The following is an 11,933-nucleotide window of genomic DNA, read 5'->3' on the forward strand; positions in this document are numbered from 1 at the left end:
CGGTCGAGAACGAGCACAGGAAGCTGCCGTAAGCCGCTTCCTCCGCTGTAAGCCTTTCGGAAAACACTTCGCTTTTGTGCCATCTGTTTTTTGTTTCTGCCTGTCCCTGAACCCGCCTGCCGGCCCCACGCCCATTTTCTATTCTATCCAGCAGCCGTTTTTAACGGCTCGCCCTCCATGACGGCTCTGCCGTTTCTGTAGCCCGAAGGGGGAAACACCTGGCTTTGAGCGCGCGTTCGACTGCACGTTTCCTGGCCACGTTCAGGGGTGACGCACTGCCGATCTGGGACGCTTCTATACCCCCAGCGGGTCATCACCTACCATAGAGTGGAGAGATCTACTAGTCACATGATTAGCAATTATGCCAGAGGTCACAGGGCAGGGGGTCTCTAACGTACTGACGTTTACAAACGCAACAGTACCTTTTGGTCGTGGTTTTCTGTGCGTTCAGAATCGTGTCCGCAGATTTATTTGAACTTTTGGATAAATGTTAAAGTTACACTTTGTTCTCCATGCCCAGATTCTTGGAATTTTGGCAGAGTGGAAGATCTGTTAATCTGAACGGCTCATGAGGGAGCGCCAACTTTCGGGAGCTTATTTGCTTGTTTTGAGCGAACTGTCATCCAGGTAACTGAGGGATTTGGCTCTAGACTCAGCCGTTCTTTGAACTGATTGTCGTCAGTAGTGGGCATTAAAGATTCAGGGGTGCAGCGCTGGTTCAGTCAGCCGCGAGCTTCACGGATGAAGCCCGTCCGAAACCGAGCCCGCTGGACGCGACTGGCGACTCCGTCACAAGCCGGTAACCGGATATCCCATCTCAGCCGAGACGGGAGGAAACGCTCGCATATTAATGGCGCTGATTTGAGCTCGTTAGCGTATCGTTATCGTTGCATGTGACGGGAAGGAAGAACGCGACTACGAGAGACCGGTTGAGACTAGCGATCGGTTGCAGTGATCGTTTCTATCGGATGCGCCATTTCACACGTGCTAGTTGGCCAGTACTCTGGTAGCCACATGCTAATCGTTATATGCCCCCATAATGTGATTGGTCATTCCTTCAGTGCGTGATTATATCACCAGAAATGTCACCGCGCTCCATTTGCTGATGGTGTAATGTGATTTTGGCTGAAGGGAGACCTCAGGACTGCCACCTAGCTGCCGTTAGCTCATTAACGTGAACGTCGAACCTGTTGACCTCGCTGGTCTATTACACTCACACCCTAAGCCAGTGGTGTCAAACTCGTTGCCATGGAGGGCCGTGTGTATGCAGGTTTTCATTCCAACCAATTAATGCTGCCTTAATTGAGTCCAATTACTCATTCAGCCATATGCGTTTAACTGCATTGAAGCACAGAATATAAGAAAAATTTTATTTAGACAATGCGGGTCACCATAGACGTCGGGTCACCATTGTGCACAAACCTGCATCCCTAATTCAGCAAATAATTTAACTAATTATATAATCAAGATCTGAGGCTGGAATGAAAACCTGCATACACACGGCCCTCCATGGCAACGAGTTTGACACCACTGCCCTAAGCCAACCAAAGGAGGATGGGCTCGCCCCTTCAGTCTGGTCCTTCCCAATGTTTCTTTCTCGGTCCCACCCAGGGAGCGTTTCCTCGTTCCTCTGACCCTTTGCATGCCCTTGTGGGAGTTTAGGCCAGTGCTCCATTGTATGGCTTATTTTGACATAATTATGTTTGTAAAATACGCTATACAAATATATTTGATTTGATTGGATTTCCCACAAGGCAGCTCCGAGCGCATTACGCTATAAAGCAGTGCAGCGGCAGTGTAGCGGCGTTCATTAATGACTTTGGTTCCGGCGTCCGCGGATCGGAGCGGCCGAGGGGCGTTATTTTTGGCCGCGCGCATTCTTCCGGAGCCTCAGCTGTCCGAGCCGATTCCGGGAGCGTTTCGGAGAAAGAGCGCGCGAGCGTGTCCTCCGAACCTTCTGCGTTACGCCGCTCTCCCTTCGCCTGCCTGCAGCCGCAGTTTAACGTCCCGTCAGGACCAGGGCACTGTGTTCCTCGCAGCTCTCGGGTCCAGTTCCAGTTCTTCCGTTCGCTACAAGTTTCAAAATAATTTTTTATTTTTGGTTATTGGTTATGGGTTATGAGTTATGTATCAATTATACGGTTGTGTGCAAAAGTTTGTGTTCCAGTTCTTCCTTTCACTACAAGTTTCAAAATAATTTTTTATTTTTGGTTATTGGTTATGGGTTATGTATCAATTATACAGTTGTGTGCAAAAGTTTGTGCTCCCCTCATGTGTTAATGTAACAGTTAATGTTTTAAGTCTGCGGTGCCCAATCATGTGCCGTGGTGTGCTGAGAGTATGCAAGTTTTCATTCCCACCAATCACATCTTCTCCTGGTTTCACCACTTGACTGAAGATGTGTTGGATAAATCAGCTGGTGAAGTGATCGGTTCAAATTATTACTCGCATCTGGCTTTTCGTGGCACGTGAATGGTTCGGTCGGTTTGTTTTTGTGAAAGGAAATTGACCCAAACATTACACTGTACCTACTTAAACATGGCAGGCATCATTTTGCCAAAAGTGAATGCACAGTTACTATTTATTTGCGTTTATTAGAACAGTGCCACAGCATAAAGGACCAAGCCACCTGCACGCAGCACTGTGTCTTAACCTCCCAGGCACCTCCCTCCCTCCCGAGTCATTTTTCTGCTGTTCTTTGCGCTCGTTTCCCTCGCTGTAGTCGGTGACTCGACTGACCGCCCTCTTGTCTCTTCGTCTTTTCAGGAGCCGATAAAGTCCCGGGCGCCCCAGCTGCACTTGGAATACCGATTTTACAAACAGCTGGGAAATTCAGGTAAGGGCAGAACGAGCGGATGGTCTGAGCACGTGCGGGCCAGCTTGGCCGGTGGGCTCTCTCTTATTGGTGGCCCATGGCGCGCGGATGGGTGTGAAGTCCTGCCTTCCCCCCCCCCGCCCCGCCTTGCTTGTCGCTTGTGGAGGGGGACGGTGGGGAAGTTTTAACTCAAGCCCCCACCCCCCCACCCCCCAACCACGCCCCTCACCCAACAGCCGCCTAGCTCACTGCTGCGTGGGGGCTTTTGTGTCTTCCATGTGTCCCCTCTTTGTTTCTCATTCGGCTCTGTGGCCAAATGAGAAACCCCTTTAAAAGGTGAGTTTTTCCGTACAGTGGAAGCTGGTGATGTAACGGTTGCATTTCCATTTCAGTGCCGATGATCTGTTTTCACCCACCGGGTGTCTGCACTGAAATAAGCACTTTTTTTTTTTTTTTTGCCTCTATCGGTTTGGGATTTGGGATCTGGCCAGAGGAGGCCGGGTGCTGTGAGAGACTTACGAATGACCAAGAAATACGATTGCCCGGGAGACTGACCCCTTACCGTTTTACGCCTGGGAGCGGACGGTTCGTACAGGACCTCTGGTGCAGGAAGGGTGAACGAGCACTGTCCTGTTAGCGTGTCCGTTGAACTCCTGCATGGGATCGGGCGGCCCAAAAACCCGCCAGGCCCTGGTGCATGACCAGCAGCCCTGCTGCTTTCGGGGGGGGGGGGCGGGGTGGCGACTCTCGCTGGGCTATTAATAGTTAACCTTACCCACGTGCTACCGCCACCACACGTCTCTGACCTCTCCTCTCAGCCCTGAGAATGTGACTGGGGGAGGCCCAGGAATGTCTCCCACAATGCAGTGCACTCCGAGGGACTGGCCTCTGCCGGCCGCTTGGGAACGGCGCTCTGAGCTTGCGTGGAAGTTCGCCGCCTCGCCGTTTCCTCGGTAACCACCTGCACCCACCCTCTCCTGCTGCTAGATTGTTTTCCTTGCTGGTACTGTTCTGAAATGAAATGCCACCAGGGCCAGATTAAGACTGCGTGGGCCGCGGGACTACGACAGCCTTCCCCACCCCCACCCCCACCCCCACCCCAAAAAAATAAAAATAAAAATCGATAGAACAGAAAAAGCATAAGTGCTAGCTTTTGGCCCGCTGCCTAAGTTATACAAATAAAATGTAGTCAGATCAGCAACAACTCATGTCGCTGCTGAGTTATTGCTACGAGGCACTGCCCAAATGGAAAGGCAACAGTCTTAACGTAACCAAATGTGAATGCATGCTCAATACGCTGGCCGTATGTAAGCCTACGGCTGCTCAGCAAACGGCTCACAGATGAAGAACACGTCAGTTACGGCTTCCCGTCAGCTGGTGATCTACAGCGTAATCAGCAGCACAGTAATGTTGCATACCATAAGAATGTGTGTAGCCCATTGGGATGAGAGGGCCCAGCCTGCCACCCGTGCTTCGTCAGCAAGCTGGCACTTGGCTCTTATTTGTAAATGCACTGCTTAAATCAGTCATAAGTAGAAAGGACACGAGAGCACTTTGTACAGACAGGAGTGTGGGCCATATCTGGAGTGAGCGCTCCCACACACACACACACACACACACGCGCGCGCGCTGTACTCCGACCTCTGGCTCTCTGGAGGTTGGCGCATGCCAGTATGATCCTGACAGGTGCAGCTGTAGTGCGTGACCGTCACGCGACCTGGTGTGGCTGATGTTCGTACGCTCAGTGCGAAACGTACTTCCATTATAAATCTGCAGTGTCAGCCCTAAAGTTATACTCATTATAGACCCTCTCTCAGTCCTAAAGCATACTCATTATAAACCCTCTCTCAGCCCTAAAGCATACTCATTATACACCCTCTCTCAGTCCTAAAGCATACTCATTATACACCCTCTGTCAGTCCTAAAGCATACTCATTATACACCCTCTGTCAGTCCTAAAGCATACTCATTATAAACCCTCTCTCAGCCCTAAAGCATACTCATTATAAACCCTCTCTCAGTCCTAAAGCATACTCATTATAAACCCTCTTCAGCCTAAAGCATACTCATTATAAACCCTCTCTCAGCCCTAAAGCATACTCATTATAAACCCTCTCTCAGCCCTAAAGCATACTCATTATAAACCCTCTCTCAGTCCTAAAGCATACTCATTATAAACCCTCTCTCAGCCCTAAAGCATACTCATTATAAACCCTCTCTCAGCCCTAAAGCATACTCATTATAAACCCTCTGTCAGTCCTAAAGCATACTCATTATAAACCCTCTCTCAGTCCTAAAGCATACTCATTATAAACCCTCTCTCAGTCCTAAAGCATACTCATTATAAACCCTCTCTCAGCCCTAAAGCATACTCATTATAAACCCTCTCTCAGCCCTAAAGCATACTCATTATAAACCCTCTCTCAGCCCTAAAGCATACTCATTATAAACCCTCTCTCAGCCCTAAAGCATACTCATTATAAACCCTCTCTCAGTCCTAAAGCATACTCATTATAAACCCTCTCTCAGCCCTAAAGCATACTCATTATAAACCCTCTCTCAGCCCTAAAGCATACTCATTATAAACCCTCTCTCAGCCCTAAAGCATACTCATTATAAACCCTCTCTCAGCCCTAAAGCATACTCATTATACACCCTCTCTCAGTCCTAAAGCATACTCATTATACACCCTCTCTCAGCCCTAAAGCATACTCATTATAAACCCTCTCTCAGCCCTAAAGCATACTCATTATAAACCCTCTCTCAGCCCTAAAGCATACTCATTATAACCCTCTCTCAGCCTAAAGCATACTCATTATAAACCCTCTTCAGCCCTAAAGCATACTCATTATAACCTCTCTCAGCCCTAAGCATACCATTATAAACCCTCTCTCAGCCTAAAGCATACTCATTATAAACCCTCTCTCAGTCCTAAAAGCATACTCATTATAAACCCTCTCAGCCCTAAAGCATACTCATTATAACCCTCTCTCAGCCCTAAAGCATACTCATTATAAACCCTCTCTCAGCCCTAAAGCATACTCATTATAAACCCTCTCTCAGCCCTAAAGCATACTCATTATAACCCTCTCTCAGTCCTAAAGCATACTCATTATAAACCCTCTCTCAGCCCTAAAGCATACTCATTATAAACCCTCTCAGCCCTAAAGCATACTCATTAAACCCTCTCAGCCTAAGCATACTCATTATAAACCCTCTCTCAGCCCTAAAGCATACTCATTATAACCCTCTCTCAGCCCTAAAGCATACTCATTATAACCCTCTTCAGCCTAAAGCATACTCATTATAACCCTCTCCAGCCCTAAAGCATCTCATTATAAACCCTCTCTCAGCCCTAAAGCATACCTTATAAACCCTCTCTCAGCCTAAACATACTCATTATAAACCCTCTCCAGTCCTAAGCATACTCATTATAACCCTCTCTCAGCCTAAAGCAAACTCTTATCCTACCTAAGATAAACCCTCTCTCAGCCCTAAGCATACTCATTATAAACCCTCTTCAGCCTAAGCATACTCATTATAAACCCTCTCTCAGCCCTAAAGCATACTCATTAAACCTCTCTCAGCCTAAAGCATACTCATTATAACCCTCTCTCAGTCCTAAAGCATACTCATTATAACCCTCTCTCAGCCCTAAAGCATACTCATTAAAACCTCTCTCAGCCCTAAAGCATACTCTTATAACCCTCTCTCAGCCTAAAGCATACTCATTATAAACCCTCTCTCAGCCCTAAAGCATACTCATTATAACCCTCTCAGCCTAAGCATACTCATTATAAACCCTCTCTCAGCCCTAAGCATACTCATTATAACCCTCTCAGCCCTAAAGCATACTCATTATAACCCTCTCTCAGCAACTCCTATAACCTCAGCCCAAGCTACTCATTATAAACCCTCTCTCAGCCTAAAGCTACTCATTATACACCCTCTCTCAGCCCTAAAGCTACTCATTATAAACCCTCTCAGCCTAAAGCATACTCATTATAAACCCTCTCAGCCTAAAGCTACTCATTATAACCCTCTCTCAGTCCTAAAGCATACTCATTATAAACCCTCTCTCAGCCCTAAAGCATACTCATTATAAACCCTCTCTCAGCCTAAAGCATACTCATTATAAACCCTCTCTCAGTCCCTAAAGCATACTCATTATAAACCCTCTCTCAGTCCTAAAGCATACTCATTTTAAACCCTCTCTCAGCCTAAAGCATACTCATATAAACCCTTCTCAGCCTAAAGCATACTCATTATAAACCCTCTTCAGCCTAAAGCATACTCATTATACACCCTCTCTCAGCCCTAAAGCATACTCATTATAAACCCTCTCTCAGCCCTAAAGCATACTCATTATAAACCCTCTCTCAGCCCTAAAGCATACTCATTATAAACCCTCTCTCAGCCCTAAAGCATACTCATTATAAACCCTCTCTCAGCCCTAAAGCATACTCATTATAACCCTCTCTCAGCCCTAAAGCATACTCATTATAACCCTCTCTCAGCCCTAAAGCATACTCATTATAACCCTCTTCATCTAAAGCATACTCATTATAAACCCTTCTCAGCCTAAGCATACTCATTATAAACCCTCTCTCAGCCCTAAAGCATACTCATTATAAACCCTCTGTCAGTCCTAAAGCATACTCATTATAAACCCTCTCTCAGCCCTAAAGCATACTCATTATAAACCCTCTCTCAGCCCTAAAGCATACTCATTATAAACCCTCTCTCAGCCCTAAAGCATACTCATTATAAACCCTCTCTCAGCCCTAAAGCATACTCATTATAAACCCTCTCTCAGCCCTAAAGCATACTCATTATAAACCCTCTCTCAGCCCTAAAGCATACTCATTATACACCCTCTCTCAGTCCTAAAGCATACTCATTATAAACCCTCTCTCAGCCCTAAAGCATACTCATTATAAACCCTCTCTCAGCCCTAAAGCATACTCATTATAAACCCTCTGTCAGTCCTAAAGCATACTCATTATAAACCCTCTGTCAGTCCTAAAGCATACTCATTATAAACCCTCTCTCAGCCCTAAAGCATACTCATTATAAACCCTCTGTCAGTCCTAAAGCATACTCATTATAAACCCTCTCTCAGCCCTAAAGCATACTCATTATAAACCCTCTGTCAGCCCAAAAGTATACCCATTGAGCCCTCTGTCAGCCCTGAGGTATACCCATTATAAACCCTTTCAGTCCTGAAGTATACCCATTATAAACCCTTTCAGTCCTGTAGTATACCCATTATAAACCCTTTCAGTCCTGTAGTATACCCATTATAAACCCTTTCAGTCCTGAAGTATACCCATTATAAACCCTTTCAGTCCTGAAGTATACCCATTATAAACCCTTTCAGTCCTAAAGTATACCCATTATAAACCCTCTGTCAGTCCTAAAGTATACCCATTATAAACCCTTTCAGTCCTGAAGTATACCCATTATAAAGCTGCAGCCGGTTTATGCACTCTGTCCCCGCAATCCTCTCTGTGGTCCAGAGGGCCGCGCGCCCCGAATTCTCTCCTGCCCAAGAGGCACCGTGAGCGGATCGAGATTCCCTCCGTCTGAGTCAGAGCGGCAAATTGGGAGGCTGCACCCCCCCCCCCGCCACCCGCCCCCTCCCCTGCCTCCGAGCTGGGAGCACATTCAAGACTTCTCTCTCTCTGTGCTGCTGTCAGTTATTTAGCTGGTGGCTTAACCCCCACCTCACTGCGGAGCATGTCTTTTGTTCAGAGTTACTAAACCGAAAACACACTCAATTTGAAAATGGTAAAAAAAAACTTTGTACTTTATTTGTTGGGGGCGACTTTACCTCAGGGGGTAGAGCGGGAGAGTCGTCGGTTCGATCCCCCGGTCTTCCGCGCGTGTCGACATGTCCTTGAGCAAAACACCTAAACCTAATTGCTCCCAGTGAGCTGGCTGGCGCACTTGTCGGGCTACCTTGATCGCCGTGTGCGAGTGTGTGTGTGTGAATGGGTGAATGAGAGGCATTCATTTATAAAGCACTGTGCAGTTTTTGCTAGAAAATGCGCTATGTAGTCCATTTACCATGTGTACGATTTTTACTCCTCCCCAGCTGCTGGCGGCTTATTCGTTAGCCAGAACGCTTCGACACCGGCAGTCCTCTCAGGGCCTACGCCTCGTCCGCCTGTAAACTTTTTTTGTTACTGTGGAGGAGTCCGTAGCAACGCGCTTGCAGCTGTTGCCATTCGGAGTACAGCACGCGAGCATTTCTGTCAAGGAGCGCATGTGCTCGAGTTGACAAATTTAGGGGCGCACTAACGCATCCCAATTAGTGGATGTACTCCTAAATTATTGGTCCGGTGAGCACTCATCGATTTTCCGGAGCAGTTGCTTCTGAAATGGGAGCGCTGGCCATTACACGCATTACCGATGCCCGTCAGATGCTGCGGGTTCCATTTCTGCCGCGCTCCGTCCGCCCCTGCGCCTGAATCTTTAATGCGCGCGGCTTTCTTCTCCGTTCCCGAGCCTGGGCGCACCGTCTGTGCGGGGCGGGCTTTGTCGCCGCCTGCAATATTCAGGGCCCCCGCGGTTTCCGTGACGCAGACAACTCTGATGGAATCGGGAATTTGTTAATTCAGTAAATGGTATGCAACCTGGCACATCTTGAAAAAAAGAGTGCATTTCAATTGGTTTATAATGGAGATTGTGCTTTTACGGGCCTCTGTTATGCGACTGGCACAGCACCACGTCTCCACAGCCCTGCGTAAACGGTACGCGGTGTGGAAGCCAGCAGCTGCCGCATCTCGAGTCTTGGTTCGGTCGACATCATTACTTGGCACGTCCCAAGCCTGAAGTGCCAACGGGTCAGGTCTGCGCACCTGCGTTTGCGCGCCATCTGAGCCGCTCGCTGACGCCAGCGGCGTTTGGGATGACAGCGTGCAGGGTGCGACGGGGGAGGTGTCGACTGGCCCGTCCCGCCGTGTTATCGATGACTGGGAAGATGCTGCTTTGCCTTGAGAACCGTTGCCGTGCCGCCTGTCCTTAGAAACAGGAGTCACAGAAAGGGATACGCCATTGTGATGTCACAATCAACTCTTTTTAAAGATTCATCCTTGGGGAGCTGCTCAAGTCCTAGGGCAACGCTGGCAGTAATGAGAGGAGTAGATGATGTCATTGAGGAGCTAGTTGGAACCCTGCCAATATTCCTCATGTTGACATTTGTTCAGAGGTTAGTTGGCAATGAACTGGCGTAGTGAGCAAGCGCCGGTTACAGTCTGTCTTTGATCTTAAGATGGATGCCAGAGGCATCGTGTCAGGTTAAAAACAGACTTCAGAATGCTTTTTTTAAGTACAGCTTATTTTCATGCACGGGTAGCGTGAGTTGGAGATAAGCATTCGCTTACCTTTTGTCATAATGTCAGTAAAATCTTTTTGTGTTCTGAACAATGATATGTGTCATCTTATTGGCTTGTTGAATGCTGCGGAGTTGGAATGTAAGCACTGAATAGAAGTCAACATTATATTAACACTGGACAAAAAATTAAGCACGAAATTAATATATCAGTGTAATTCAACTTAAATGGAAAAAAATAAACTGATTTGTTGTGGTCACCTGACAACTCGAGACATAGATGTACTACAAAGGCTGACTGACAGACAGATGTGCTTTCAAACTGCTAGGACTGACAAACTGACTCATGTAGTTGCAGATAAACAGGCTGATAGACTGTACTTTAGATGGAGGATGTTGTCTGAACTTCAAACAATTCCTCCATGCTTTGCATGAAATTTATGTAGAAATGATGTGTTTCAGCTACCTTAGCATCCAGCGGCATCTTAACAACACTACATAGCCAAAAGTATGTGGACATCTTACGTCCAACATCTCATCTAAAATTATGCGCATTAATATGGAGTCGGTTTCCCCTTTGCTGCTATAACAACCTCCATTCTTCTTGGGAAGGCTTTATTCTAGATGTTGGACCGTTGCTGCAGGGATTTGCTTCCGTTCATCCAGTAGAGCATTAATTGGGCACTGATTGGGCAATTAGGCCTGGCTCGCAGTTGGCTCTCTAATTGATCCCAAAGGTGTTTGATGGGGTTGAGGTCAGTGCTTTTTGCAGGCCAGTCAAGTTCTTCCTCACCGTTCTTGACAAAACCATTTCTATATGGACCTCACTGTGTGCCTGGGGGAATTGTAATGCTGAAACAGACAAAGGCCTTCCCCAAACTGTTGGAGAAACACAGAATCATCTAGAATGTGAGAGTGTGGTGTAGCATTAAGATTTTCCTTCACTGGAACTAAGGAGCCTAGCCCAAAAAAACAGCCCCAGACCAAGGGGTGTCCAGATACTTTTGGTCATAAAGTGTATTTGTGGTGCGACTATAGGTTTTTGTAAGTGAACTGAAATACATTGGCATGGTTCTCTGTGGAGGACAGCGGACATAGGTGTTTAACATAGAGGAATACGTCAGGAAAATGTCCATTTATGTGTTTTCGATTGTTACAATTAGTAGGCTATATTAGTTCTTTTTCTATTTCTCTCAAATTCTGGTGCTATTTCTTGTGCAGTGGCAAATATGTTAGTTTGTATAGTTTAGATGAGTTTAGCTGTGATTCGTTTCTTGCTTCGACAGTTATCTTTGCTTTGCTAGTTACAGCAGTGGATTTTAAAGTTTATGGGCATGCCGCGTGACTGTGTGTTTCTCCCCTTAGAGGGAATTCCTCAGGTGTACTACTTCGGACCATGCGGGAAATACAACGCCATGGTCCTGGAGCTTCTGGGGCCCAGCCTGGAGGACCTGTTCGACCTCTGCGACCGCACCTTCTCCCTCAAGACTGTCCTCATGATAGCCATACAGCTGGTGAGACATTCCAGAACCTTCTTCACTCGCGACCTAAGCCAGAAACGGGAGGGAAATGGAAACCTACGGTTCATTTCCCAAAACCGTTATTCTCAGTACAGAGACTTAGAACTTGAGAGGAGGAGCAGGTGACGTAAATGACGTATAGTGTACACTCTGCAAAAGCAGCATCATTAATGTAGTAATACCATAGCAAGAACAGCTGGAGGCCGGGTTCAAATACAGTACACCTCCCTCGGTGCTTTTAATATAATTTAATTTCCGAGAA

At 47.0% G+C, this 11,933-nt stretch overlaps 1 protein-coding gene across 3 annotated transcripts in view; it reads left to right on the forward strand.

The window, feature by feature from the left end:
• LOC135256848 (casein kinase I) overlaps nucleotides 1–11,933 on the forward strand; it is a 40,130-nt gene that overhangs the window by 14,778 nt on the left and 13,419 nt on the right. For all 3 annotated transcript variants that reach the window (XM_064339046.1, XM_064339047.1, XM_064339048.1), the window contains exons 3-4: nucleotides 2,767–2,836; nucleotides 11,517–11,665. In XM_064339046.1, the coding sequence (XP_064195116.1) occupies nucleotides 2,767–2,836; nucleotides 11,517–11,665 (219 nt within the window). The remainder of the gene's footprint in view (nucleotides 1–2,766; nucleotides 2,837–11,516; nucleotides 11,666–11,933) is intronic.

The sequence above is a fragment of the Anguilla rostrata genome, chromosome 6 (assembly GCF_018555375.3).
Source record: "Anguilla rostrata isolate EN2019 chromosome 6, ASM1855537v3, whole genome shotgun sequence".
In the NCBI taxonomy this organism is placed as follows: domain Eukaryota; kingdom Metazoa; phylum Chordata; class Actinopteri; order Anguilliformes; family Anguillidae; genus Anguilla; species Anguilla rostrata.